Source organism: Anomaloglossus baeobatrachus, chromosome 10 (assembly GCF_048569485.1).
Source record: "Anomaloglossus baeobatrachus isolate aAnoBae1 chromosome 10, aAnoBae1.hap1, whole genome shotgun sequence".
Classification (NCBI taxonomy): Eukaryota; Metazoa; Chordata; class Amphibia; order Anura; family Aromobatidae; genus Anomaloglossus; species Anomaloglossus baeobatrachus.
The window spans coordinates 34,997,249-35,011,296 of NC_134362.1; the positions used below are offsets into that span (position 1 = coordinate 34,997,249).

Sequence of the window (14,048 nt, forward strand, 5' to 3'; positions counted from 1 at the left end):
CGGCCCTCTGTTGGCGCCCTCTCTGCCGGCCCTCTGTTGGCGCCCCCTCTGCCGGCCCTCTGTTGGCGCCCCCTCTGCCGGCCCTCTGTTGGCGCCCTCTCTGCCGGCCCTCTGTTGGCGCCCTCTCTGCCGGCCCTCTGTTGGCGCCCTCTCTGCCGGCCCTCTGTTGGCGCCCTCTCTGCCGGCCCTCTGTTGGCGCCCTCTCTGCCGGCCCTCTATTGGCGCCCTCTCTGCCGGCTCTCTGCCGGCCCTCTGTTGGCGCCCTCTCTGCCGGCCCTCTGTTGGCGCCCCCTCTGCCGGCCCTCTGTTGGCGCCCTCTCTGCCGGCCCTCTGTTGGCGCCCTCTCTGCCGGCCCTCTGTTGGCGCCCTCTCTGCCGGCCCTCTGTTGGCGCCCTCTCTGCCGGCCCTCTGTTGGCGCCCTCTCTGCCGGCCCTCTGTTGGCGCCCTCTCTGCCGGCCCTCTGTTGGCGCCCTCTCTGCCGGCCCTCTGTTGGCGGCCTCTCTGCCGGCCCTCTGTTGGCGCCCTCTCTGCCGGCCCTCTGTTGGCGCCCTCTCTGCCGGACCTCTGTTGGCGCCCTCTCTGCCGGCCCTCTGTTGGCGCCCTCTCTGTCGGCCCTCTGTTGGCGCCCTCTTTGCCGGCCCTCTGTTGGCGCCCTCTCTGCCGGCCCTCTGTTGGCGCCCTCTCTGCCGGCCCTCTGTTGGCGCCCTCTCTGCCGGCCCTCTGTTGGCGCCCTTTGCCGGCCCTCTGTTGGCGCCCTCTCTGCCGGCCCTCTGTTGGCGCCCTCTCTGCCGGCCCTCTGTTGGCGCCCTCTCTGCCGGCCCTCTGTTGGCGCCCTCTCTGCCGGCCCTCTGTTGGCGCCCTCTCTGCCGGCCTTCTCTGGGCGCCCTCCCTTCTCATTTTTAACCATGAAGCTCTTAGAATAAACAATGATTCTATTCCATAAAGCACCAATAACATATTGGAAAGGCTGTAGCTCGACAGTACGCTGTGAACAAATGACCTCCACCTGCTCTGCCCATCTGTGAAGGTGGAACAATCGGAATAAACAGCCATTAATTTGTATCTTTCACTCTGACAAGGTCTAATCTGTAGGGATAAATGAAGAATGAAAACACTGAGTGATTCAGAGCAGACACGAGTGATGAAACGTCTGTAATAAACAGAAGGAGGCGCAGCACGGAGGAGGCGACCACAGGGTCCTGTACAGCACTGCGGGGACGGTCACATGGTCTTATACATCATTGCGGGGACGATCACAGGATCCTATACAGCACTACCGGGACGGTCACAGGGTCCTATACAGCACTGCCAGGACGATCACAGGGTCCTATACATCATTGCGGGGACGATCACAGGGTCCTATATAGCACTGTGGGGACAGTCACTGGGTCCTATACAGCACTGTGGGGACAGTCACTGGGTCCTGTACAGTACTGCGGGGATGGTCACAGGGTCCTATACAGCACTGTGGGGACAGTCACAGGGTCCTATACAGCACTGTGGGGACAGTCACAGGGTCCTATACAGTACTGTGGGGACAGTCACTGGGTCCTATACAGCACTGTGGGGACAGTCACAGCACTTTAATCTGCAGATGAGACTGTAGAAAGGAGGATGATGGCCCATGTTTATTATCAGCTTGCTTGACACGGAAGCAGCAGTCTATCAGTAACCAAGAGTGGAGAGTGCCCTAAATTACATGAATTGCCCCATTATTTCCCCAGAATTTGGCATAACTAAATGGACCAAAGTAAGGCCACTGATGGTGGAAGCGTAGACAGGACGGTCTAAAGATGCCAATAAATGATCGTTCACGTCAGATAGTTACATTGCGCGGGAGCCATCACCCAGCTTTCCACGCATCCTGAGTTCCGTATGCATTGGTTGTCATCCATCTTTCCTTTCCTGAGTTCCGTATGCATTGGTTGTCATCCATCTTTCCTTTCCTGAGTTCCGTATACATTGGTTGTCATCCATCTTTCCTTTCCTGAGTTCTGTATGCATTGGTTGTCATCCATCTTTCCTTTCCTGAGTTCCGTATACATTGGTTGTCATCCATCTTTCCTTTCCTGAGTTCTGTATGCATTGGTTGTCCTCCAGCTTTCCTTTCCTGAGTTCCGTATACATTGGTTGTCATCCATCTTTTCTTTCCTGAGTTCCGTATACATTGGTTGTCATCCATCTTTCCTTTCCTGAGTTCTGTATGCATTGGTTGTCATCCATCTTTCCTTTCCTGAGTTCCGTATACATTGGTTGTCATCCATCTTTCCTTTCCTGAGTTCTGTATGCATTGGTTGTCCTCCAGCTTTCCTTTCCTGAGTTCCGTATACATTGGTTGTCATCCATCTTTCCTTTCCTGAGTTCCGTATACATTGGTTGTCATCCATCTTTCCTTTCCTGAGTTCTGTATGCATTGGTTGTCCTCCAGCTTTCCTTTCCTGAGTTCCGTATACATTGGTTGTCATCCATCTTTCCTTTCCTGAGTTCTGTATGCATTGGTTGTCCTCCATCTTTCCTTTCCTGAGTTCTGTATGCATTGGTTGTCATCCATATTTCCTTGTTCCATGTGCATTGGTTGTCATCCATCTTTCCTTTCCTGAGTTCTGTATGCATTGGTTGTCCTCCAGCTTTCCTTTCCTGAGTTCCGTATACATTGGTTGTCATCCATCTTTCCTTTCCTGAGTTCCGTATACATTGGTTGTCATCCATCTTTCCTTTCCTGAGTTCTGTATGCATTGGTTGTCATCCATCTTTCCTTTCCTGAGTTCCGTATACATTGGTTGTCATCCATCTTTCCTTTCCTGAGTTCTGTATGCATTGGTTGTCCTCCAGCTTTCCTTTCCTGAGTTCCGTATACATTGGTTGTCATCCATCTTTCCTTTCCTGAGTTCCGTATACATTGGTTGTCATCCATCTTTCCTTTCCTGAGTTCTGTATGCATTGGTTGTCCTCCAGCTTTCCTTTCCTGAGTTCCGTATACATTGGTTGTCATCCATCTTTCCTTTCCTGAGTTCTGTATGCATTGGTTGTCCTCCATCTTTCCTTTCCTGAGTTCTGTATGCATTGGTTGTCATCCATATTTCCTTGTTCCATGTGCATTGGTTGTCATCCATCTTTCCTTTCCGGAGTTCCGTATACATTGGATGTCATCCATATTTCCATTCCTGAGTTCCATGTGCATTGGTTGTCATCCATTTTTCTTTTCCTGAGTTCCGTGTGTATTGGTTGTCCTCCATCTTTCCTTTCCTGAGTTCCGTATGCATTGGTTGTCATCCATCTTTCCTTTCCTGAGTTCCGTAAGCATTGGTTTTCATCCATCTTTCCTTTTCTGAGTTCCGTATGCATTGGTTATCCTCCATCTTTCCTTTCCTGAGTTCTGTATGCATTGGATGTCATCCATGTTTCCTTTCCTGAGTTCCGTATACATTGGTTGTCATCCATCTTTCCTTTCCTGAGTTCTGTATGCATTGGTTGTCATCCATCTTTCCTTTCCTGAGTTCTGTATACATTGGTTGTCATCCATCTTTCCTTTCCTGAGTTCTGTATACATTGGTTGTCATCCATCTTTCCTTTCCTGAGTTACGTATACATTGGTTGTCATCCATATTTCCTTGTTCCGTGTGCATTGGTTGTCATCCATATTTCCTTGTTCCGTGTGCATTGGTTGTCATCCATCTTTCCTTTCCTGAGTTCCGTATGCATTGGTTGTCATCCATCTTTCCTTTCCTGAGTTCCGTATGCATTGGTTGTCATCCATCTTTCCTTTCCTGAGTTCTGTATACATTGGTTGTCATCCATCTTTCCTTTCCTGAGTTCCGTATACATTGGTTGTCATCCATCTTTTCTTTCCTGAGTTCCGTATACATTGGTTGTCATCCATATTTCCTTTCCTTAGTTCTGTATGCATTGGTTGTCATCCATATTTCCTTTCCTTAGTTCTGTATGCATTGGTTGTCCTCCATATTTCCTTTCCTGAGTTCCGTATGCATTGGTTGTCATCCATCTTTCCTTTCCTGAGGTCCGTATACATTGGTTGTTGTCCATATTTCCTTTCCTGAGGTCCGTATACATTGGTTGTCGTCCATCTTTCCTTTCCTGAGTTCCGTATACATTGGTTGTCATCCATATTTCCTTGTTCCGTGTGCATTGGTTGTCATCCATATTTCCTTTCCTGAGTTACGTATACATTGGTTGTCATCCATATTTCCTTGTTCCGTGTGCATTGGTTGTCATCCATATTTCCTTGTTCCGTGTGCATTGGTTGTCATCCATCTTTCCTTTCCTGAGTTCCGTATGCATTGGTTGTCCTCCATCTTTCCTTTCCTGAGTTCCGTATGCATTGGTTGTCATCCATATTTCCTTGTTCCGTGTGCATTGGTTGTCATCCATATTTCCTTTCCTGAGTTCTGTATGCATTGGTTGTCATCCATCTTTCCTTTCCGGAGTTCCGTATACATTGGATGTCATCCATATTTCCATTCCTGAGTTCCATGTGCATTGGTTGTCATCCATTTTTCTTTTCCTGAGTTCCGTGTGTATTGGTTGTCATCCATCTTTCCTTTCCTGAGTTCCGTATGCATTGGTTGTCATCCATCTTTCCTTTCCTGAGTTCCGTAAGCATTGGTTTTCATCCATCTTTCCTTTTCTGAGTTCCGTAAGCATTGGTTATCCTCCATCTTTCCTTTCCTGAGTTCCGTATGCATTGGTTATCCTCCATCTTTCCTTTCCTGAGTTCCGTATGCATTGGATGTCATCCATGTTTCCTTTCCTGAGTTCCGCATACATTGGTTGTCATCCATCTTTCCTTTCCTGAGTTCTGTATGCATTGGTTGTCATCCATCTTTCCTTTCCTGAGTTCTGTATACATTGGTTGTCATCCATCTTTTCTTTCCTGAGTTCTGTATACATTGGTTGTCATCCATATTTCCTTTCCTTAGTTCTGTATGCATTGGTTGTCATCCATATTTCCTTTCCTTAGTTCTGTATGCATTGGTTGTCCTCCATATTTCCTTTCCTGAGTTCCGTATGCATTGGTTGTCATCCATCTTTCCTTTCCTGAGGTCCGTATACATTGGTTGTCGTCCATATTTCCTTTCCTGAGGTCCGTATACATTGGTTGTCGTCCATCTTTCCTTTCCTGAGTTCCGTATACATTGGTTGTCATCCATATTTCCTTGTTCCGTGTGCATTGGTTGTCATCCATATTTCCTTTCCTGAGTTACGTATACATTGGTTGTCATCCATATTTCCTTGTTCCGTGTGCATTGGTTGTCATCCATATTTCCTTGTTCCGTGTGCATTGGTTGTCATCCATCTTTCCTTTCCTGAGTTCCGTATGCATTGGTTGTCATCCATCTTTCCTTTCCTGAGTTCCGTATGCATTGGTTGTCATCCATCTTTCCTTTCCTGAGTTCCGTATGCATTGGTTGTCATCCATCTTTCCTTTCCTGAGTTCCGTATGCATTGGTTGTCATCCATATTTCCTTGTTCCGTGTGCATTGGTTGTCATCCATATTTCCTTTCCTGAGTTACGTATACATTGGTTGTCATCCATATTTCCTTTCCTGAGTTCCGTATGCATTGGTTGTCATCCATATTTCCTTGTTCCGTGTGCATTGGTTGTCATCCATATTTCCTTTCCTGAGTTACGTATACATTGGTTGTCATCCATATTTCCTTTCCTGAGTTCCGTATGCATTGGTTGTCATCCATATTTCCTTTCCTGAGTTACGTATACATTGGTTGTCATCCATATTTCCTTGTTCCGTGTGCATTGGTTGTCATCCATATTTCCTTGTTCCGTGTGCATTGGTTGTCATCCATATTTCCTTGTTCCGTGTGCATTGGTTGTCATCCATATTTCCTTGTTCCGTGTGCATTGGTTGTCATCCATCTTTCCTTTCCTGAGTTCCATATGCATTGGTTGTCATCCATCTTTCCTTTCCTGAGTTCCGTATGCATTGGTTGTCATCCATATTTCCTTTCCTGAGGTCCGTATGCATTGGTTGTCATCCATCTTTCCTTTCCTGAGTTCCGTATACATTGGTTGTCGTCCATATTTCCTTGTTCCGTGTGCATTGGTTGTCATCCTTATTTCCTTTCCTGAGTTCCATATGCATTGGTTGTCCTCCATCTTTCCTTTCCTGAGTTCCGTATGCATTGGTTGTCATCCATATTTCCTTTCCTGAGGTCCGTGTGCATTGGTTGTCATCAATCTTTCCTTTCCTGAGTTCCATATGCATTGGTTGTCCTCCATCTTTCCTTTCCTGAGTTCCGTATGCATTGGTTGTCATCCATATTTCCTTTCCTGAGTTACGTATACATTGGTTGTCATCCATATTTCCTTGTTCCGTGTGCATTGGTTGTCATCAATCTTTCCTTTCCTGAGTTCCATATGCATTGGTTATCCTCCATCTTTCCTTTCCTGAGTTCCGTATGCATTGGTTGTCATCCATCTTTCCTTTCCTGAGTTCCATGTGCATTGGTTGTCATCAATCTTTCCTTTCCTGAGTTCTGTATGCATTGGTTGTCATCCATCTTTCCTCTAATGCCGTATACATCCTCCGTTCCACCTCCTATTATTTCATCCATGTCAGTCTTTTGTCTCACAGCAGTTCTAGCATCCTGAAGCAGGAGGCTCAGGATGAACATGACAGCTCTGGAACGTGAACCTGGGCAAGATAATGCAGCATTTTTGGGATTTATCACACGTTCTTGTCCTTTTAATGAGTGGATGTTGAGATGGTGCTGGCGTCACGTTCCAGATCGTTAGCGGTCGTTGCTGATTGGAATGTATCACAGAGCGTAGCCCCCCGTCCTGTGTCCTCTTCACAAGTCTTTTGTTTTCTAGCAACCCCTCCGAAACATTGTTCCAGAGCGCGTAGGAGCACGCCACTTACCGCTGGAAGGATTACACTCGCTGACTTCTGCTTTGATAAATTGATCTGTTTTCTCGCGGAGCAGATTTTATACGAGGCCAGGTGTCCTCTTATATAACGGAGCGGCGCTGGAATGTTCCACTACTCGCCGACCATTCCAACTCGGGCGACGTGGAGAAAACAAGGACCAGGCGGAAAATGGATGTCATCAAGTGTTCTCCCATAGAAAAATAATGATTTAAAGGGCCGGTGCAGACTTGTGTCCCCAGCCATGCTTGTGGCGGGGCTTATTTATTAAAAGCAAATTTTATAAGACCCAATAACATTTTATGGGAGGCACAGAGTGGAAAGAGTAGGGTCTCTCAGCAGCACAGAGTATTTCAGGAGGGTAGTGTGCTGATCTTATGGGATGCCAGATTGACAGCTTCGTAGTAGAAGGAGCAGGATCCCCAGCAGCACAGAGTATTTCAGGAGAGTTATATACTGATCTTGTAGAATTTCAGACTGACAGATACATAGTTGGAGCAGGATCCTCTGCAGCACAGAGTATTTCAGGAGACTAGTGGGCTTATCTAGTAGGCTATCAGACTGACGGCTATGTAGTTGGAGCAGGATCCTCAGCAGCACAGAGTATTTCAGGAGAGTAGTGTGCTGATGTTATGGGATGCCAGACTGACAACTACATAGTTGAAGGAGTATTTCAGGAGAAGTGTATGAACTCATCATAATAGCAAGAGCAAGGTCTTCCAGTATTTTCAGGGAGGGCTTTACTGATTTTATTGGAGGTCTCGGGCCAATGGTTTTATAGTAGGAGTCGGATTGCTAACAGCACAGAGTATTTCAGCAGAGATACTCGCTTATATTGGAGCAGATTGAAATCAACATAGTAGTTGGGTCATCCATTATTTAGTAATAGGTTTCAGACTGATGGCTACACAGTAGAATTGGGATCCACAGCAGCACAGGGTATTTCAGGAGTTGGGGGGCCGCTGGTAGGTAGGACAGGTCTTCATATGATGGGACCCTCATCCATCCCCTATAGCAGTTGTACACATGTGACGACTGACTCCTTTGGGTTTACGGTTTTTCGCTAGTCGCGCAGGATCTTGGCGACGCGCTGACGAAGAAAATCTGCAAATATCTCTGTGGGAAACGTCTGAGACCCCCGTCTACCAGAATGTTCCCAGCTGTGCTCATGTGAAGGCCTCACTCAGGTCCCAGGCGAGGCTGCGGCGCTGATAGATCGGATCTGCTCCTGGACTGGGGAAGATAGAATTTGTCAGTCTGTCCAATCTCCCTTCTGCCCCCGAAGAGTTACACCATTCTGACCGCAGCCTTAACTCTGCACTCCCGTCACCGACCAAATCTAATCTGCAGAGATCAAACCGTGGAGGCATGACAAGAGGCTCGTCAGGCCTGCCCAGGCTCCGGCCACACTAAATCAGGGCCTCATTCCAAACTGTGAAGGGGCCATAAATCTCCATAGAGCAACATGGGACCCGTCTGCAGGGGGTGAGGGCCAGGACGAGCTTGGAGTAATGTCAAACCCTGTGGTTTTACGTTCTATTAGTTACGGGCCATACAATGCTTCGAGGAATATATATGTAATTTGCCTCTTCCTCTCTTACTCTGTAAAGTGGCTATTAGCTTGGTAATTTAACCAATTAACGCTGATCTCACGTGGATGGATTGGCTGCATCCTCAGTGATGTCACCGCTGATCTCACGTGGATGGATTGGCTGCATCCTCAGTGATGTCACCGCTGATCTCACGTGGATGGATTGGCTGCATCCTCAGTGATGTCACCGCTGATCTCACGTGGATGGATTGGCTGCATCCTCAGTGATGTCACCGCTGATCTCACGTGGATGGATTGGCTGCATCCTCAGTGATGTCACCGCTGATCTCACGTGGATGGATTGGCTGCATCCTCAGTGATGTCACCGCTGATCTCACGTGGATGGATTGGCTGCATCCTCAGTGATGTCACCGCTGATCTCACGTGGATGGATTGGCTGCATCCTCAGTGATGTCACCGCTGATCTCACGTGGATGGATTGGCTGCATCCTCAGTGATGTCACCGCTGATCTCACGTGGATGGATTGGCTGCATCCTCAGTGATGTCACCGCTGATCTCACGTGGATGGATTGGCTGCATCCTCAGTGATGTCACCGCTGATCTCACGTGGATGGATTGGCTGCATCCTCAGTGATGTCACCGCTGATCTCCGATGATTGGATAGGCTGCATCTTTAATGATGTCACCGCTGATATCCTATGAATGGATAGGTTGAATTCTTACTGATGTCACCGCTGATCTCAGGTGGATAGATTGGCTGCATCCTCAGTGATGTCACCGCTGATTTCCGATGATTGGATTGGCTGCATTCTCAGTGATGTCACCGCTGAGCTCAGATGGTTGCATAGGTTGCATTCTCAGTGATGTCATCATTACTGTTCTGGAAATTGGTTAGGCTTTTATTCCCGGGGATGTCACTCCTGCTTTCTTGTGAATATATTGCCTACAGTCTCCATGATGTCACCACTGCTGTCTTGTGAATGGACAGGCTACATTCCTGATGATGTCATCACTGCACTCTTGGGATTGGATAGCTTACAGTCTCCGTGATGTCACCACTTCTCTCTTGTGAATGCATAGCCTGCGTTCTCAGTGATGTCACCATTGCTCTCTTGGGAATGTATAGGTTACAGTGTTAGTGATGTCACCATCTCTCTCTAGTTCTGGATAGGCTGCGTTCTCAGTGATGTCACCATCTCTCTCTAGTTCTGGATAGGCTGCGTTCTCAGTGATGTCACCATCTCTCTCTAGTTCTGGATAGGCTGCATTCTCAGTGATGTCACCATCTCTCTCTAGTTCTGGATAGGCTGTGTTCTCAGTGATATCACCACTGCTCTCTAGTTCTGGATAGGCTGCGTTCTCAGTGATGTCACCACTGCTCTCTAGTTCTGGTTAGGCTGCGTTCTTAGTGATGTCACCATCTCTCTAGTTCTGGATAGGCTGCATTCTCAGTGATGTCACCACTGCGCTCTAGTTCTGGATAGGCTGCGTTCTCAGTGATGTCACCATCTCTCTCTAGTTCTGGATAGGCTGTGTTCTCAGTGATGTCACCATCTCTCTCTAGTTCTGGATAGGCTGTGTTCTCAGTGATGTCACCATCTCTCTCTAGTTCTGGATAGGCTGTGTTCTCAGTGATGTCACCACTGCTCTCTAGTTCTGGATAGGCTGCGTTCTCAGTGATGTCACCACTGCTCTTTAGTTCTGGATAGGCTGCATTCTCAGTGATGTCACCACTGCTCTCTAGTTCTGGATAGGCTGCGTTCTCAGTGATGTCTCCATCTCTCTCTAGTTCTGGATAGGCTGCGCTCTCAGTGATGTCACCATCTCTCTAGTTCTGGATAGGCTGTGTTCTCAGTGATGTCACCATCTCTCTCTAGTTCTGGATAGGCTGCGTTCTCAGTGATTTCACCACTGCTCTCTAGTTCTGGATAGGCTGCGTTCTCAGTGATGTCACCATCTCTCTCTAGTTCTGGATAGGCTGCGTTCTCAGTGATGTCACCATCTCTCTAGTTCTGGATAGGCTGTGTTCTCAGTGATGTCACTCTTGCTCTCTCGTTCTGGATAGGCTGCGTTCTCAGTGATGTCACCATCTCTTTCTAGTTCTGGATAGGCTGCGTTCTCAGTGATGTCACCATCTCTCTAGTTCTGGATAGGCTGTGTTCTCAGTGATGTCACCACTGCTCTCTAGTTCTGGATAGGCTGCGTTCTCAGTGATGTCACCATCTCTCTCTAGTTCTGGATAGGCTGCGTTCTCAGTGATGTCACGATCTCTCTAGTTCTGGATAGGCTGCGTTCTCAGTGATGTCACCACTTCTTTCTAGTTCTGGATAGGCTGCGTTCTCAGTGATGTCACCATCTCTCTCTAGTTCTGGATAGGATGCATTCTCAGTGATGTCACCATCTCTTTCTAGTTCTGGATAGGCTGCGTTCTCAGTGATGTCACCATCTCTCTAGTTCTGGATAGGCTGTGTTCTCAGTGATGTCACCACTGCTCTCTAGTTCTGGATAGGCTGCGTTCTCAGTGATGTCACCACTGCTCTTTAGTTCTGGATAGGCTGCATTCTCAGTGATGTCACCACTGCTCTCTAGTTCTGGATAGGCTGCGTTCTCAGTGATGTCTCCATCTCTCTCTAGTTCTGGATAGGCTGCGCTCTCAGTGATGTCACCATCTCTCTAGTTCTGGATAGGCTGCGTTCTCAGTGATGTCACCACTTCTTTCTAGTTCTGGATAGGCTGCGTTCTCAGTGATGTCACCATCTCTCTAGTTCTGGATAGGCTGTGTTCTCAGTGATGTCACCATCTCTCTCTAGTTCTGGATAGGATGCATTCTCAGTGATGTCACCATCTCTCTCTAGTTCTGGATAGGATGCATTCTCAGTGATGTCACCATCTCTCTCTAGTTCTGGATAGGCTGCGTTCTCAGTGATGTCACCATCTCTCTCTAGTTCTGGATAGGATGCATTCTCAGTGATGTCACCACTTCTTTCTAGTTCTGGATAGGCTGCGTTCTCAGTGATGTCACCACTGCTCTCTAGTTTTGGATAGGCTGTGTTCTCAGTGATGTCACCACTGCTCTCTAGTTTTGGATAGGCTGTGTTCTCAGTGATGTCACCATCTCTCTAGTTCTGGATAGGCTGCGTTCTCAGTGATGTCACCATCTCTCTAGTTCTGGATAGGCTGTGTTCTCAGTGATGTCACCATCTCTCTAGTTCTGGATAGGCTGCGTTCTCAGTGATGTCACCATCTCTCTAGTTCTGGATAGGCTGCGTTCTCAGTGATGTCACCATCTCTCTAGTTCTGGATAGGCTGTTTGGTTAATGGTTAGGCTACATTCCCAGTGATGGCACCTGCAGCGAGGTGAATGCGTAGGCCCCACTGGTCTATAGAACATCTTTACAGTATATTTCCAGTGTTATAGTCTCTGATTGCAGATTTGATTGTTTGTAAACTTATTGCATTTTTTTTTTTGTACTTTTCAGGGAACCAAGCACGATCACAGCGATGGCGACGACGAAGATTCTGGTTTGATTCAACCAGCGCAAGTGTTTGCTCCGAAAAGTTTGGTGCTAGTGTCCAGATTAGACTATCCGGAAATATTCAGGGTCAGTGTAACACAAACTTACAGTATTTACTTTGAAAATAAGCAGTGTTTGCAGTCATTGGTATTTTTGTCCTTGGCAGAAGAGCTTGCACTTTTAAGTACAGAGCTGCTTTTGCAATGACGATATCCTATAGTGCACCATCTTATCCTCCTGCTTTGTTACATTTTTCGTTATTTCTCTTGGCAGGCCTGCCTCGGGCTGATCTATACCGTTTATGTGGACAGTCTGAATGTGTCGCTGGAGAACCTGGTCGCAAACCTCGTAACCTGTATCATCCCCGCAGCCGGAGGATCGCAGGTAACAGCGCTCCACAGCAATCTTGTACTTGTGTTATTTCTCCACTAGGGGCACAGTCGCGTCTAACCTATACTTCACATACAGCACGTAGGGAAGCATCGTAGGGAAGCATCGTGCCGTGTGTGACCAGTAATGTGCCGCAGATGCTGGTTTTATAGAGACCGTATAAAGTTTTGTGTCCCATTCTCTCTGGTTTGATGTCTAAACGTAAAAAGATTTTATTGCTGTTGTGTAACATGGTGAAATGTCAGGTGTTTGATCATTGTGCATCGTGGGGTCCTGATCGGAGATGAGGTTACTGCTCCTTCATGAAGGTCGTATAATAGTCTGATAACCGCTAGATGGAAATAATCAGCAGGAGAGAGATTCACAGCTGCCACTCAAGAGTGAGAGACTGCTCACTGATGCTGCCGGTCAGAGAGAGGTAGTCAGCCCCCAGCTGCCGCTGGTAAAGAGAGAGACTGCCCCCAGCTGCCACTGGTCAAAAGAGAGAGAGTCTGCCCCCAGCTGCCACTGGTCAAAAGAGAGAGAGTCTGCCCCCAGCTGCCGCTGGTAAAGAGAGAGACTGCCCCCAGCTGCTTCTGGTATAGAGAGAGTCTGCCCCCAGCTGCTTCTGGTATAGAGAGAGTCTGCCCTCAGCTGCTTCTGGTATAGAGAGAGTCTGCCCCCAGCTGCTGCTGGTATAGAGAGAGTCTGCCTCCAGCTGCTTCTGGTATAGAGAGAGTCTGCCCCCAGCTGCTGCTGGTATAGAGAGAGTCTGCCCCCAGCTGCTTCTGGTATAGAGAGAGTCTGCCTCCAGCTGCTTCTGGTATAGAGAGAGTCTGCCTCCAGCTGCTTCTGGTATAGAGAGAGTCTGCCCCCAGCTGCTTCTGGTATAGAGAGAGTCTGCCCCCAGCTGCTTCTGGTATAGAGAGAGTCTGCCCCCAGCTGCTTCTGGTATAGAGAGAGTCTGCCCCCAGCTGCTGCTGGTATAGAGAGAGTCTGCCCCCAGCTGCTTCTGGTATAGAGAGAGTCTGCCCCCAGCTGCTTCTGGTATAGAGAGAGTCTGCCCCCAGCTGCTTCTGGTATAGAGAGAGTCTGCCCCCAGCTGCTTCTGGTATAGAGAGAGTCTGCCCCCAGCTGCTGCTGGTATAGAGAGAGTCTGCCCCCACCTGCTTCTGGTATAGAGAGAGTCAGCCTCCAGCTGCTTCTGGTATAGAGAGAGTCTGCCCCCAGCTGCTGCTGGTCATGAGAGAGAGTCTGCCCCCAGCTGCTTCTGGTATAGAGAGAGTCTGCCCCCAGCAGCTGCTGGTATAGAGAGAGTCTGCCCCCAGCTGCTTCTGGTATAGAGAGAGTCTGCCCCCACCTGCTTCTGGTATAGAGAGAGTCTGCCTCCAGCTGCTTCTGGTATAGAGAGAGTCTGCCCCCAGCTGCTTCTGGTATAGAGAGAGTCTGCCCCCAGCTGCTTCTGGTATAGAGAGAGTCTGCCCCCAGCTGCTTCTGGTATAGAGAGAGTCTGCCCCCAGCTGCTTCTGGTATAGAGAGAGTCTGCCCCCAGCTGCTTCTGGTATAGAGAGAGTCTGCCCCCAGCTGCTTCTGGTATAGAGAGAGTCTGCCCCCACCTGCTTCTGGTATAGAGAGAGTCTGCCCCCACCTGCTTCTGGTATAGAGAGAGACTGCCCCCAGCTGCTTCTGGTATAGAGAGAGTCTGC

At 48.3% G+C, this 14,048-nt stretch overlaps 1 protein-coding gene across 1 annotated transcript in view; it reads left to right on the forward strand.

The window, feature by feature from the left end:
• The window catches only part of SBF2 (SET binding factor 2), a 321,660-nt gene that overhangs the window by 156,938 nt on the left and 150,674 nt on the right, over positions 1 to 14,048 (forward strand). The window contains exons 4-5 of the mRNA XM_075325834.1: positions 11,938 to 12,060; positions 12,247 to 12,357. Coding sequence (XP_075181949.1) covers positions 11,938 to 12,060; positions 12,247 to 12,357 — 234 coding nt within the window. The remainder of the gene's footprint in view (positions 1 to 11,937; positions 12,061 to 12,246; positions 12,358 to 14,048) is intronic.